Source organism: Ambystoma mexicanum, chromosome 9 (assembly GCF_040938575.1).
Source record: "Ambystoma mexicanum isolate Mex_15411 chromosome 9, UKY_AmexF1_1, whole genome shotgun sequence".
NCBI lineage: Eukaryota > Metazoa > Chordata > Amphibia > Caudata > Ambystomatidae > Ambystoma > Ambystoma mexicanum.
The window spans coordinates 216,487,283-216,503,017 of NC_090931.1; the positions used below are offsets into that span (position 1 = coordinate 216,487,283).

Below are 15,735 nucleotides of genomic sequence, written 5' to 3' on the forward strand. Positions count from 1 at the left end.
GCATTAGCAAGATCTGGCTTGAAGGGGGCGGGGCGTGGGGGGGGGGGGGGGGAGGGGGGAGGATCAGGAATGCTGCGGGGCCAACATTTGGCCAAACCTTGGTTTGGGGGCATGGTGGAGGGTTCACCATAGTGTGAATGTAAGCCCACGTGATTCAGAGGCAGCCAACTCATGAAGACGGCTTTGGCGGCCATTGCCTTTCTCTAAACAATGTGAGGCCGTGGTGGATTCCCACTTCCTGAGGAGCGTGTTCCTGTAGATTAACTGATGACCTGCTAATGAATCCTGGACACGCATCTGCTTTCTGTGGACTATTGAAGCCTTATTAGCCTGAACTGTTGCCTATATAGCATGAAACTCAAACTGATGCAAACATCTTCACTGGATAATTGGCCATTGTATCAATGTGGCATGTACAGTTGACGAAGACTGCCCTTTTTGTGGCATTACATAGGACCCAACATGATTAGTCAGATGGTGGACTTAGTCAACCATGACATCATAAATTCTGCTTTGGAAATAAATCCGTTCTGAGATTCTGGCAACTAGCCGAATGCCCGCTCTGGAATATTGGGCATGTTCAACTTTCATGGAAAGCTTTATATGCCCTGTTTATTTGATTTTCATTGTTTAAAGCACAGGCCTAGCTCGAGAGAATGTGGATAGCCAGCGTTTGGACTGGCGTCTTCCAACAGTGCAGTAGAGTGAATTCTGGTCTGTGCGTCCTTGACGGCAAGTACATAGAGATGGGAGATGCTAGTCATCGGCTGTGGTGTCGATGGCAGATTCTGTAACCTTGCTCACTTGCATTTTGGGCCAGTGACCAGAAGCTGCAAGTCCCTTAGCTACTACCTAGAGAGACCAGTGGTTATAAAACAGCTTCCCCCCTCGGTTTGCATTCCTGACAGTTTGAATCCCACCCCCGACACCATTTTGATGGCAGAAGTCTTGTGTGTTTTCCGCTCGCAGATGTGTGCTAGGGGCATGCCTTGTCGCAGTGCACCTCGCTCTCGTATGCTTTGTGCCCCTCATTTATGATTGCTCGTCACGCAATGTTCTCTAAAAAGCTTGCTCATTATATTATCTGTTTCCATTTTTTTCCATTTTTCCCTTTTTTTGCATGCCGTTCCTCCTGTTTCCTCCCTTCCTCCACTCCTCTGTGCCTGTGTGTAGACTCCACTGCGACGACTGAGCCAGCGGTTCACGGTTGGTACCACGTTCCTGTTTATCTAGCTTCGCACCTGCAGTAGAGCAAGGCTTGCCCAGGGTAGAGTGGGAAATCGGGGGTCTTCTCGGGCTCCTGTCTGTCAAGTGGGCTGATGCCAAAAACACTCTGTTCTAAAATAAATCTAAAAGGAATTGTACCAAAATGTCGCCCTCACACTTAAAACGGACGAAAATGCGGATTTATTTTTGACCCCCCCTTTACACCACATATATATGTGGGGGGTATAGAATATATTAATATGGGGAGGGTTGCGGGGGTCTCACCCGCAAATCTGGTGTAAAAGTGTTTTTAAAAAATTCTGCATTTTCGGCCATCGCAATAATCGCATAGATCCATCTAAAACATTTGATCCAAGTCCCTGGATGTATTAAGTATTTGAAGCCAGATCATGCAATGTCTAGATTTTCCTGCATTGGCAAAAAAGGCTATCGTACTGTGAAGGCACGTATTATTGAACAATACCTACTCTGGGTGTGCCGACAGTGACCTTTACAAATGTGGCATGCCACCTATTCCCAATGATGCAATCCAAAGTTGATGGTTGGTTTCCATGACTTGGGTGTGTTATCCTACAACTTCTGGTCACCCATTAAGTAACTGGTCACCATCATATTTCTGCTTTAAAAAAAGCCATGCTCTACAAAAAATTGCCATCCTGGTGTATTCTTGAGTTGTATTCGTGGATCAGGTCCTCTTGTAATTCATATTTGAATGCTGTGTCCAGTTAGCATGGGTACTGAATTTAAAGACTTGTGGTGGGACTACCCATGTTGATGGCTTCAAATGTGCCCCCTCACCATCCTGCCCACTTGATTACAGTCCTTAGAGAAGACTCTTCTCTGCCCTTTCTCGGGTACGCCTTGCTGGAGTTTTTATTTTTGTAATTATTCCAAAGAGATGTCTGACCATTGGTTTTTTACCTGCCAAGCGTCTGCCCAGACTTAGCATGTATGTGAAGCACTCTGAACGCATGTGCACGTTTCCTTAATGGGACAGGCTTCCCCCAGACTAAAGTAAGGCTGCCTGAATGACCAAGGATCAGTTGCCACTACTTGTTGGATGGGTGGTGGTTCTCTGGGTTAATCGAACCTCTGTTCTTGGTCCGGCTACTCGCATTTGTTTGGGTCCAGTGCTCGTTCCTGAAGGACCATCAGGAGTTGACTTTGTGCATGTAATGTTATAGGGGAAGCTGCCCAAGCTCCACCGAAGACTCCTATCTGCATGATTGGTGATGTTGAATTGATAACAAAAGTTGGACAATCCCTCCAGAGTCCACATTTTTCATTATTGCAGGGTTTGGGCCTTTGCAGTCTTCCCATGTCTGAGCTATTGCTGAGTTGGGTGGGATGAGGGATTGGGGCGGACGGGGGGGGGGTGTGTATGGGTGATTCTACTAAACTGAACGGCTCTTTGGTGTTGCTGTCAAGAATGGTCTTGGCTTGAAAGGTAAGAGGTAAACTCCTTGGTCTTTGTAACCTGCATTTCCCCTTGATCGTAATGCTGCTGGTACCCCGAAATTCCCAGCCGTGGGTGGAACTCCCCAAACCCTGTGTTGCAGTTATTCCCTGGAATATTTTTGGTGGATGCCTCTAAACATGGAACCGGATTGTTTCTCATGGTCAAAGTGGCATAACATTTTAGTACTGTGGATGCACCAAAGTGTGGGATGGTGGGAGTTCTGCCTGGGTGCGAGACCGCCTGCTAAATATGCACATATGTTTGGCATTTAAAAGAATCCCACCGCGGTGCTGAAATTCCACCCAGGGTTCCTCGAGCAAATGTTTGAAAGGTGCATATGACGCAAAATGTAAGGTGCATTCTGATTGGCGTCATGAGGTCACGAACGAGAGGTTGGGCGGAGATCGAAAACCAAGAGTATTGGATAGACTCAAAGTATTTTTTTTTTTATTGAGCCCAGACCCTTTAAGCTTTTAGTTTGGTTTCGGAACTGATCTTGCAAGTTTCTTTTTAAATGTATTTTTTTTTTTTAAATTAAAGTTAAAATAGTACCTGGTTTGCCTCCCATAAAGCTAAATTGACTTTTGTTTTTAAACTGCCTAATTGGTTATTTTTTGTAAAGCGATTCTCAAATGTCTTTAGTATATTTGCAGCTGCCCCCCCAATCCTATCCTCACACCCAACCCTTCTTAGTTTCTCCAGTTTCCTTTCTGAATGTTTCACTTCAGCCTCCAAGTTGAACTTGCGATTATTCGTCGTCTTGAAAATACCTTTGTAAGTGTTCAGATGCATTTCAAAGAAATATGTCCTCAAGAAAGCAGTCTTTCTTGTGCCACACTTGTGTGTACTTGAACTACCATCTATGTTTTTTGGATCGCTTCTTGCTTCAAGATCCTGCTTGGAATGTTTTCATGAAAGGAGTTTCCTCTAACTCAAGCGCAGGATCTTAATGGAGTTGGTGGCAGGACACACATTTCCTAGTAAAGTGTTCACATAGAAGCGTTGTGTTCTGCACAGCTATGACCAGCTTGCATTGGAAGCAGAAGGTTATAGAACTGCTGTACTTCGCACAAACCTCTAATAAGTGTTTAGTAGTGATTTCAGCTACAGTAGCCCGTGCTTTAAGCGAGTAAGGGGTGTAAAAGGTGAAATTGGGTGTTTGTGGGCAATGGGCCAGGCCTCAGGTGACCTCATTCTGCCTGCTTACCCATGATATGCCTTTACGCTGTAACTAGTGCAGCTGTTGCAGATTGGCGTGCAGGGTACGTGTTGCCTATTGCTTTATTTGACGTACCCAAATGGAATACCACTTTAATTGTGTGAGCTGGCGTGTTACACAACTTACTGTCCTGTAAGTCTTCCCTTGATGTAATGACAGCTACCATTGCCGATACCTTGGGATGAGCCAGTCCACCCTGGGAACATAGTTCTGTGTTTTGATTATGTGGCTTGCATTAGCCGTCTCCGTGTAGATGTGCACTAGTACCGTGTGGCCTTTGTAGCATTTATTTATTTAAATTTATATAGCGCGCAGGCAGTCCAGGGGCATTGAGGCGCTGTTACTTGCATGAGCTTAGTTACAGGCATGGTATCAGTAATTGGCATATTACAGATAGGTACAAACATGGTCATCATTACAGCTTATGCGGTTGGTCAATACAACTTAAGCAGTGGGTCCTATGGTTGGTATTCATGCTGCTGCGAGGGACCTTATGAGAAGAGGGTGGTTTTCATTGCTTAGCGGAAGGCGAGGTGGGAGGGCTCACTGCGGATGGTGGGAGGTAGGGCATTCCAGTGAGTGGGTGCGAGATAAGGGAAGCTGGATCCACCTGCTCTGGATCTTTTTACTAGTGGCACAGAGAGCATGTTGGTGTAGGGTGATCTTGTTGGTTTTGTAGAGGCGACGGAGTGGATTCTTTGTGAGAGGTAGTCGGGGGCAGTGAGATGGATGCATTTGTGTGTCAGTGTGAGCGCTTTGAAAATTATTCTCTCCTTTATTGGGAGCCAGTGGGCTAGTTTTCTGGCTTCCGAGATGTGGTCCCTTTTGGCAATACCTTGGGCTGCTCGGAGAGCACTATTCTGGATGACTTGTAGCCTCTCCGTTTCTTTTTGAAGTTCCTAGGAAGAGTACGTTGCAATAGTCTAGCCTGGAGCCGGTGATGGCTCTGGCTATGTTTGTGCAGCTCTCTTTGGAGAGGAAAGGCCTGACTGCGTTGATCAGTTTAGCATGATATGCGGCTGAGGAGGCAATGGCGTTGACTTGTTTGTCCATGGAAAGGTTAGAGTCTAGATAGACTCCAAGAGTTTTGACTGAGTCTGAAACAGGTATTTTGATGGTGTCGATGGTGAAGTGACTGAATTGGGAGTCAAGTTTTTTCAGCGTTTTGGGGGAACCTACCAGTAGGAGTTCTGTCTTGTTAGAGTTCAGGCATAGTCCATTGTCTGCCATCCAGGCTTGGATGGTGTTGTAGAGGTTGTTAAGGGTCATGGAGTCAGTGTCGTAGTTGCCTGTGAGGGTAAGGAGGATCTGGGTATCGTCCGCGTGGTTAGTGTAGGATATACCCATAGCGTCGAGGATGAGGAAGAAGGGTCGTGTGAAGATGTTGTAGAGTGTGGGGGAGAGGCATGAGCCTTGGGGCACGCCAAAGAGTATGATAGTGGGTGAGGCAGAGGCTAAGTCAGAGAATACTGCATGATTCTGTCTTGTAGGAAGGAGGTGATCCATGCTGTGGCGTCAGGGGAGAACTTGGCAGTGGAGGAGAGATGATGGCATAGGACGTCATGATCTACGAGATCGAACGCTGCAGATAAGTCAAGGAGTAAGAGAAGAGCTGGTTTGCCCATGTCTCTGGCATCGTCCATTTGGTTTTTTGGTCAAGTAAGGCGGTTTCAGTCCCATGTCTCGGGCGGAAGCCAGATTGGCGGAGTCCCAGGAGTTTGTTTTCTTCGATGAAGTGCTGAACCTGCAGATAGGCTGCTTTGTCCAGTATTTTGAGGAGGAAAGGGACAGTGGTGATGGGTCTATAGTTGTTGGGGGAGGTGGGATCGAGAGTTGGTTTTTTTTAAGAGGGGGCGGACCCATGCTTCCTTGAGGGAGGTGGGGACTTTCCCTGTTGCGAAGGAGGCATTAACAAATGCTGTCATGAAGGGAGCAAGCGCTTCAGTGCAGTCCTTGATGAGAGTGGCTGGGCAGGCATCACCTTTACATTTGGATAGTTTGATGTTCTTCATTATGTTAATGATGTCCTTTTCCTGTATGGATTTGAAGGAGAAGGGTTGGGGAGGGTCTTGGGCTGGTGGTGGGACAGGGATATGAGTATTGGGCAGGGCTTGTTTGGTAGCTAGTATTTTGCTTTGGAGGCGGCTCAGTTTTGTTAGCATTGCCGTTTGAATTTCGTCGCACCAGGCTGTCTTTGGTGAAGTTCTGGGGGGTGGGAGTAGGAGTCTCTAGCTCCCTAAAAATTGCAAAGATTTATTTTGTGCTGGATTGGGCTTCTGAAATTCTGGATTCACAAGATTTGGATTTTGCCCGGGTGATGGCTTTTTTGTACTCCGTAGAGCAGGCTTTAAAGATCAGCTTGTCTTTGTCAGTGTGGGACGTTTGCCACTGAGTAAGTGCTGCCTTTTTCTCGTTTCGGAGTGCGAGCAAGTCTGGGGTGAACCAGGAGTTGGAGTGGGTGGTGGGTTTGTATTTACGGGGTTTTAGTGGGGCAATGGAGTTGATAGCTGCTTTGATGGCAACATCGTAGGTTGATGCGAGAGTTTCTGGGTCCGTGGAAAAAGGTGGTCTGAAGGCTGGGCCTTGGAGGAAGGGCAGTAGTCTTTCCTTAGTGAGCTGGCCCACATTCTGCTAATGACCATATCAGTCTGAGAGAAATCCTGTGTCAGAGGAAGCTACTGAACCTCCGACAATCCCCCTGAAATGTAATCCTCAGAACCAGATTACTCTCGGCTCTGTTAACTACACCCCAAAGGGAAAGGGGGAAGTGGATAACATAAACACCAGGCTGGCGACGTCTAGAATGGCTGATGCAGAACCTGCAGTGAATACATAAAAAAACACACAAAATCCTCAAATTACTTAACTAACCTTTTGATTTTGGAAACTCTATATCCTTAACTAAAATGTAAGAATTGTACCTGGTTCTTCTCTTTAAGGATCTTAGAGAAGAGTGGAGTAATTGCTGATAAAATCTTTCTACCTTTATTTTGCTTTGAAGGTCTTGAAGATAACAGCAACTCCTTTGAGTTATGTAGCCTTAAGAACCTTGACTCTTGTCTTTAAAAAAACTGTATATTGTTCCAGTTATGATGGGCTTAAATGAATCCTGTTCTTCTGTCTTTAAAAATGAATTTTAAACCAACACACGAAAAACTAAAATACATAGTCTCTTTAAGAACTTGCAAACTTGTCCAAAGTTTGTAGAAACCTTTTCGCGCAAACTTGAACACGTGCTGGAGAAAACATGCGCTAAAAACACCCGCGCTATGAAAACATGCGCTGAAGAAATCACGTAGCAGTCTTTTCTCGCGCTGTGAACACCCGCGCTGTGAACACCCGCGCTGTAGAAATCACGTAGCAGTCTTTGCTCACGTACACGCGCAATGAATATATGCGCTATGAACACACGCACTGTAGGTCACACGTAACAGTCTTCCATAGCTCGCAAGCGTTTAAGAATTAAACGTTGAACTATTAACAGTTTAACATCACAGTTCTACTTATGAATTTACATTAACTTTCTCCAAATGGCGCTAGTTAATTTGAGCAACAGATTTACATATCCAAATAAAGTCACTTAGCTTAAGAATGTTATTTCCAAAAGAACTTCCGAAAACTCTCCTGTGAAACTGGATACTCTCCTGAAACCACCCCGAATAAGTAGCCGCTCGACTGCCAGGATTTGAAAGTTCAAATCCATTAGACCCAAGACTAAAGCAGGAGCAGCTACAAACACGTCCTCTCAGCTGGGGTTACGACAATGAAAGGCAGAGAGTGACTGTTTAGAATGCTCATTGTTGTCCTGCAGATCTCTTAGCCAATCAAAGCTTCTATTGTAAAGCTCCATCTTGCCTTGGGACAGAGCCAGGAATCTGTATTAAAGTCAAGGCCAAACCAACAATAGCATAAAACCTCTAACCCACACAGAAATAAAAAGGGAAATATTAGAGGAAACCTGAAGACCACCTGTAAGAATATAGGCTTTTTGGTCACAATGCACCTCCGGGCTAGCAAGATGGTGTGGTTCCCTCACATTCCCCTATGGAGGTGATCATGGGCTCTGTGTGCGCGCTTCTGGGAGTCGTGTATGGAGAATATGGGTTGGAGTAGATCCCGGCAGGAGGGAAGAGAGGCCACCATGATCTGTGGGAGGTACATGGGGGCGGTCAGAGTATGTTTGGGGTAGATTGTGCGAGTTCTGTGTCTGAGGACAGAGTAAGTGGCTCAATGCATGAGTCTGGAATGGGTGCATGATGAGCTGCTGCTGGACAGCAGTGCAGAGGCTGTGTGCTCGTCTGATGGCCCATATCACACGGAGGCCTTGGAGATATTTAAGTGTCAAGTTATGTAGCGGTAGGAGTAGCAACTTCATGTGTCTGTAGTATAGTGGCTCACTGTGTAGACATGTAGGGAAAGGTAGTGATTATAATAGTATGCATATCTGCAGTAGAGCGTGTGTGGTTGTGGAAGCGCTAGCCAGACATGACCGGATTAAGGAATGTAGCTGTGAAAGATCATACAGGTCTACAATTAGGATCTGCGGAAGAGAATACAGGGTGGGTGCATCTGGGGGAAAGATGAACAGTTTTCATTCTGTGTTTGCGTATTGCTAGTTAAGGGGAGGGGGGAATGCCTTACAAAAGCCTTGAGCCATGTAGGCTTTGCCAAGTCTGTTCTTCTCATCTTGGCATGTACTATGTGGTTTCTCTGGGGACGAGTTGCACAGAGCTGCATGGTTTGCCTTCCACTTAACCGTGCCACTTAGTTTTGTGGGCCAAGAAGATCCCTGCTACGCCTTTTGCTTAGCAATTCCGACTTTGTGCAGTAAATGCACATTCATCCTGGACTTTTGCAGAGGAATTCTGCTCCTTACTTTCTCCACATTTGTGAATGTCGCTGGTTGGCTGCGGTTGGGAGGCATTACAACCAGTTTGAGTCTTTCAGCTCAGAAATGGCAAAGGCATTTAGTCCCCCAGTATTCACTCCTGCAAGACCACATCCTCCTCTTGGCCCTTCATCTTCTGTTTATTAGGTGTCCATAGGTACCAATGATGTGTGGACCTGTGCATCGACCTTGGGGCTGCAATCTCCACACTCCTGCTCTTTTTGGCTCCAGTAGCTCAGGCTTGGGGTTCATGCTAAAACACCCAAAGACCATCAAACCTTTAAGGGTTGCGCTTTAGAGTACCTGAGAAACTATTGATGGAGGGTAGGAAGGCTGATGTGGGATCAGGGTGTGATTAGCAGCCAACACAATTCACAAGCTTTTGTGGTAGCAAATTGGGTGTCCTTTCCAGAGGGGTATATAGAACATTCTGGTCATCAAAGTTGTGTGTGAGTAGTTAATTTTAGTTCAGAGCCCTCTGGCATGCGCGGTCCCCTTGAGGTGGTGTTTGAAAGGTTAGCTGTAGGAGTTAGTGATTCAATTTTGTATTCTGCAAATGTATAGATCAATGCTTGTACCGGAGGCAATCCAGTATTACGCCATGGCGACGTGTATTCAGATCTACTGATGTGACGGACCTCACATAACGCCAGCTTCGTTTTAAACTTTGAGGAGCAGTATGTGAGGCAACCTTAAGGCGAGTTCATTTGGCACCAACCACCTCAAAGAAATGGGATTTACTAGTCGACAACGGCCCTCTATCAATGCAAGCTTATCCTTTAACACAGAGGCTGAACCCCATGGCAGCGATTGGTGGAAAGCTAAAACTATTTTCAGTGACATCATGGCATCTGTTACTTGACGATCAAAACGTTTTATCATTCCATGTAATTATCCAATCACTGGAATCCTTCATCCGGATCCCCGTTATTAAGCAGTACAGCTAGAGTGTATTAAGAAATGAATGGCTGACGACCATGAAGGGTGATGTGAGGGGGGGACACAGTGGATCTGGACTCCCCTGCTACAGGTCAGATACATGCTAATTTCAGCGTTTCCAGACGAAAACACCACCTCAGATCGCTGTTTAAAAAACCATTCTCAACAGGGTTCCATTCCGTAAAGTCCGCCATATGCTGCCTTCTGATGGTCTAAGCTACCAATGTGTTATGGGAAGTGCTGTTGTCTTGCGTTTCCGATTGGCAGACAATTGAAGGTGTACAAGTCTTGTACACCAACTGTTGAGACCCTGAAGAGAATTCTGCGGCGGTGACTCGAACAGTAAATTGGATAACCCTTTAAAGGAGGAGGCAGGGCTGCAAAATGTAATTGTCCAAGTAGTGAATTCAAGGGTATTCCAGAGCCTTGCCGAGTTGGTGGCCTGGCTCAATTTCTTATCCCCCTCCAGCAGAACCGGGAGGGATGTTGGTGAAATGTGAACAATCCATTTTATACACCTGGCTGCCCAGCTGACAATGTAAAATGTATGTGCATGCATGCACAGATTGGAGCACGCAGATGGAACGGGTCACGTGTCGGGGCTGACGAGGGACGCTGCCTTCTGATTTAGTTTGGAATGCAATGCGTGCACATTGAACATGCCAATGAGGTTGTGAGGGTGTTCAAAAAAATGGAACCTCTGCTCGAGCAATCACGCCTTGGGCAGACGCATGAGCGTGGGGCTATGTGGTCTCCAAGAGGCTACTGCTGGTAGTATACATGGGACTTTAGAGCCACATGCAGCAGCGGCGTGAGTAATTCTGCAGCAGCGGCGCGAGTGACTCGAAGGTAGTCATGGGGTTGGCTTTTCAAACCTCCCACTCCTCAGTGTTCAGTAGAATGGTATTTGGAATGGCTACCATTGCCAGTGTTATAATTATTAATAATTGCAGTGCATGAACACGTACCAGAACCAAACCTTAAGCCTTAGGTGGATGCAATTTGTTTAACGGCTCCGGTAATGGTGCCGGTGCCGTTAAACCCATTCCTCCCTATTACGAGGTTCCCTCGCGGGACCCACTCTGGACGTTTTGGTGAGACCAGACATCCTTTCCGGGTCCCACCAGGGAGCTAAGAGGCCTGTTATTAACGAGCCCGTTGTTGGCTCCCTCCCCATTCGGATTGAGCTCTCAAATGGGGATAGGATGGGTAAATTGAATCAGGAATTACTGGGTCCTCAAAGGTTGGAATGGCCCAGTAATTCCTCATTCAAGGAACCCGGACCCGCGTTTGGAGGCACCCATGCTGCTATTTGCGGCATGGCTGCCTCCAAACTCGTAATGAGGCCCTTAGTCTCGCTGCAAGATGGGCTTTGCTGCTGGACTACATACATTTCCCCAATTTGTGAAGCCAGGTGGGGTTTTAATAGTCAATGAATTGCATGTAGTATATTGTGCCAGTTTTGCTGCTCTTTGTCTATTTCGAAGTACTGAGAATATCAGCAAGTAATGAAGGGTGGGTTGGGAGGGGGGACATGAAGGTTTTCCCATGATGCCATGGTACAGTTACTTAAGTGCAGTATTTGTGTGCGTTTTTCTGGAAAAATGCATTTATAGTTCCTTATTTGGGTAGATTTGGGTAGACTTGGTCTTGTTTCGAGAGTCCCTTTTGCTGCCTCGGACGCTTTGGGTGCACACACTAAAACATTTTTAATAAAAGCAAATGGTCTTCTTAGCCATCCTCTTCCATTGGTTGGTCATTGTGCGCCCAAAACGTTAGGCTGGAATTATTTGGACTTCTCAAAAGACGCAAGGACTTCCACTTTTTTGGGCTTGGAATTTGATGGCTTCTTAAGTGAACACTCTCTCTGGTGCCAAAATAGACCAGTGGTTATGGTAAACCAGACACATTGATGCATGTCCTTAGACTAGTTCCCCAGTCTTGCTTGCCTCCGTTCATGGGCATCATTTTAGGGGGAGGGAAAGGGTGTTTGTCCCCCCAACTTTCGTGGCACGCCATTGTGTCGCCTTTCATTTGGCAGGGGCACCTTTTCCTGTAGATGTCATGCCCCCCTCCCCCTGCCACCAACATTTTCAGCAAAGTTACTCCACTGCCTCCGTTTCTAGTCTGATGTTGACCCACCTTTGTTTAATAGTCATAGATGGCCTGCTTCCCCGGCATGGCTGCCGGTCTCTTTAATCCCCACCTTGGGATGTCCGCAGTGTACCAATCCCCTCCACATGTCAGGAGCGAGCAGCCCTTGCATCTAGTTTTGATTAACTAATCAAAAACTGATTAGCACCTTTGTTCGGTGGGCACGTTCGTTAATCAGCTCCTATTGACCGTTCGGCGTGGTCTATTGCTATTGCTGTCGACAGGGGCCCGCAGGAACGACCAATGAAAATTGACCAGCAGTCACCATGATTACATTTATTAAAGCAAAATGTGTCATTTGTTGGGGATGCAGTCTTTGAAGCAGGTCGCGGGTGGGTGGGCCCTAGGGGGGTGCAGTATTGATTGAGGGAGATTGAACTCCATGCATTTCTGTTGCTGGAATTAGAAACTCAAGTCTGTTACAGTGCCCGACACATGGTTTAACACGGGCCTTAAGCTGTCCAATACATTGCTGGTATCGTTTTACCCAAAATTCGGAATATGCAATGTGTTCAGTACGCCGCGTGAATGCAGAGCGCAGTCAATTCTTTGAATTGCTGTATTGTTTAGGCGATTTGGAAGGGATGTGATTGGATTGCATAGGAGCATGATTACCCATAAAGTACTCTGCATGGAGGCACACTTCTCTAGGTACTTTGCTTCGCCAATCAAATCACATTGTGGTCAAGCAGGGGGGCCGGGCTACTTAGTACAGCAATTGACAATGTTGGTTTCAAACCTAATATTTTTGGGTTGTCCACCATGACCTCAGAGTGAACTGTAAATCTTGATCACCAGCATAACCTTACTTAACCTACTATCTAGAATCTGAGGCTACTGGAGTGCAGCCCATGTGTCGGTTGTGCAGCCTTTCTGCGTGTCTGGCATGTAATTACCCGGCAGCGTGTAGACCTTCGGAATAGTACTCCCTGTGAATGGATAGTTCTGCCGTTTACTTTACAGTTGCCCGTGTTTATCATTTTTTTTTTTGGCTAGCTTTAGCAGTGTCAAACCTACGCTTGACACCTGCCTGTCTTGCGAAGAGTCATTTATTTTTTATTTGCATTTATAAGGTTCACAGGCGGCCGTGGGACATCGTGGCGCTGTTACAAAAAGTCTTAGTTACATAGATGGCAGATAGTACGGTGAGAAGAGATACATGAATTAATAGACCAGACAAGATAAGCAGGTTCAGATCAAACTGACAAGTAGGATAAGCGGGTTAATCAAAAACCGGTTACAGGGAGACCCAACAGATTTTGTTTTATTTTCTATGCTAGAATTAACAGAAGGGTGTAGTTTTGAGAGCTCTGCGAAAAGCTGCATGAGAGTTCTCGTTTGAGTGATGTGGGTAGGGCATTCCAATTTTTGGGAGCTAGATCTAGGAAGCTAGAGCCTCCCGCTTTGGCTCTTTTGAAAGTGAGGTTGGGGGTGGGCGTGATGCGATCGCTTGGGTCTCAATGAGGTGGCACGGATTAATTTTTTCCACTAAGTAAGGAGGTGCTGTGAGAGGCACATGTGTAATGGCACGCGTTTTAAACAGAATGCGCTCTTTGACTGGGAGCCAGTGTGCATCCGTCTGGCCTGGCATGTGTTCCCTTTTGGGGTTGCTTAATGCCGCTCTTAAGGCATTGAGTGATTTTATACGTGTCTAACACTTGGGAACACAGGGCTGCTTCGCCCTGGTAGTGCTGTGTGCTTCCTACCTTCATCTTGAGATGGGCCGCCTTCCTTGCGCATTACATCTGCATAAGCGGCCAGTCGGCACAAGGAATACGGCCACAGGCTGACTTGTGGAGCTATGCAGAGCCCCATTAATCTGGAGTGTATATATAGTGAGGCTGCAGTGGAGACTATGGAGGTAGCCAGGCCCCTGTGTTTGCAGCTACGTAGACCCGGCTGACCTAGAGCTGTTACCTCTGTAAGTAGGTAAAGAGAGAGGTACATGTACAGGCCAGTGTCCTCCACTTTAATGGCCAGGAGAATATAGATTCAATGACTTTAATGTTCTTCGGTTGTTAGTAGTGGGCACTCTCTATTCGGCCAAACTCAACCAAATGTGTGTTCTCGTCTTGAGCAGTAGCCAGCTTTACTCCTATGATACTTAACATGTTTCCCAAGGGCTTGCAACTGGGCAGAGCTGTTTTCTCCTCTGCAATCTAGTGTCTGCTGTATGTTACTGAACAACCCCACTCACCCCCTCCTTGTTTTAAGTTTTTATGTTGACATGAATATATGCCTGGATTCATATTGCAACACTACTACCATGGGGGTCAAAGGTTGATGAGTTGCGATGCCCATCTCAACATCTTCTTCCAAGAAGGACCAGAGCCGGTTTTAATAACGCGCCTAATATCATATCGGAGTAGGTTTTCTAAGCGCGGATATGGGATTCAAACCTCTGTTGCTCTGCGTGGTCTGGTTTCCAAGACCAGCGCTTGCTCCTGTGCTTTCCACCTTTGGCGATTTATAGGATCAGCAGAGATGACTTGCTTTCATCCATCACATGTAGCATGTGTGGGACTGTGTGTCAAACAGAATATAGACGTCCTGGCTCACACCTGTGGGGCGCCTTCTCTAAAACACCATCGAAGGTCTGTTTGGCTTCAGCTCGTACAGGGAACCGGACCAGCTTCCGTACAGTGGTGACAAATGAATCCCATCCAAGACTTCGGCCATCATTTATGTAGCTCTTCCAGCCCTGGGTTTGAAATTTTGTCGTCGTAGGTCTCGAATTTATAATGTAGAAACAGTAGCAGCGCTAGAATGCTAAGAAAGAAGCCATGACTGGGTGAACTGCTAGGCATGGAGTAGTGGTGATGTGAACGCGCTGCAAGCTTCCATTGATAGTGACGCAAGCTCAGAATTCGAACATCTGGCTGTGCGTACGAGATGATCGCTGGGCTTCAGTCCACCAAGTCAAGGAGCGGTTGGGAGCTTCCAAGGCAAGGAGCGGTTGGGTGCTTCCCGGTGCTTACAGTTGCTGCCAGACTGTACATTTAAGCATTTCCACACTGTAGACTTAAGGCCCAGGCGGCATTTCTAAAGCAAGCGACAGACTAATGCAGTTGCGCAGTGAAGAATTGCATCCTTCATGTGCACTCTTGTATCCTAACGTAGCTACACTATCCGACCGTAGCTGCACTAAAGCTGAGCAGCCTGCATCCATCCTACCATACCTGCTGTAAAGCTGAGCAGCCTGCATCTATCCTACTGTAGCTACACTATCTGACCGTAGCTGCACTAAAGCTGAACAGCCTGCATCTATCCTACCGTAGCTACACTATCCAACCGTACCTGATGTAAACCTGAGCAGCCTGCATCTATCCGACCGTAGCTGCACTATCCGACCGTAGCTGCACTAAAGCTGAGCAGCCTGCATCTATCCTACCGTAGCTACACTATCCGACCGTAGCTGCACTAAAGCTGAGCAGCCTGCATCTATCCTACCGTAGCTACACTATCCGACCGTAGCTGCGCTAAAGCTGAGCAGCCTGCATCTATCCTACCGTAGCTACACTATCCGACCGTAGCTGCGCTAAAGCTGAGCAGCCTGCATCTATCCTAACGTAGCTACACTATCCGACCGTAGCTGTGCTAAAGCTGAGCAGCCTGCATCCATCCTACCGTACCTGCTGTAAAGCTGAGCAGCCTGCATCTATTCTACCGTAGCTACACTATCCGACCGTAGCTGCGCTAAAGCTGAGCAGCCTGCATCTATCCTACCGTAGCTACACTATCCGACCGTAGCTGCGCTAAAGCTGAGCAGCCTGCATCTATCCTACCGTAGCTACACTATCCGACCGTAGCTGCGCTAAAGCTGAGCAGTCTGCATCTATCCTACCGTAG

The 15,735-nt window shown here is 46.8% G+C and overlaps 1 protein-coding gene across 4 annotated transcripts in view; it reads left to right on the forward strand.

Moving 5' to 3' along the window:
• CADM1 (cell adhesion molecule 1) overlaps nt 1–15,735 on the forward strand; it is a 770,283-nt gene that overhangs the window by 724,883 nt on the left and 29,665 nt on the right. For 2 of the 4 annotated variants that reach the window (XM_069614504.1, XM_069614506.1), the window contains one exon: nt 1,174–1,206. The exons of the other annotated variants lie outside the window; for them this stretch is intronic. In XM_069614504.1, coding sequence (XP_069470605.1) covers nt 1,174–1,206 — 33 coding nt within the window. The remainder of the gene's footprint in view (nt 1–1,173; nt 1,207–15,735) is intronic. 4 annotated transcript variants of the gene reach the window in all.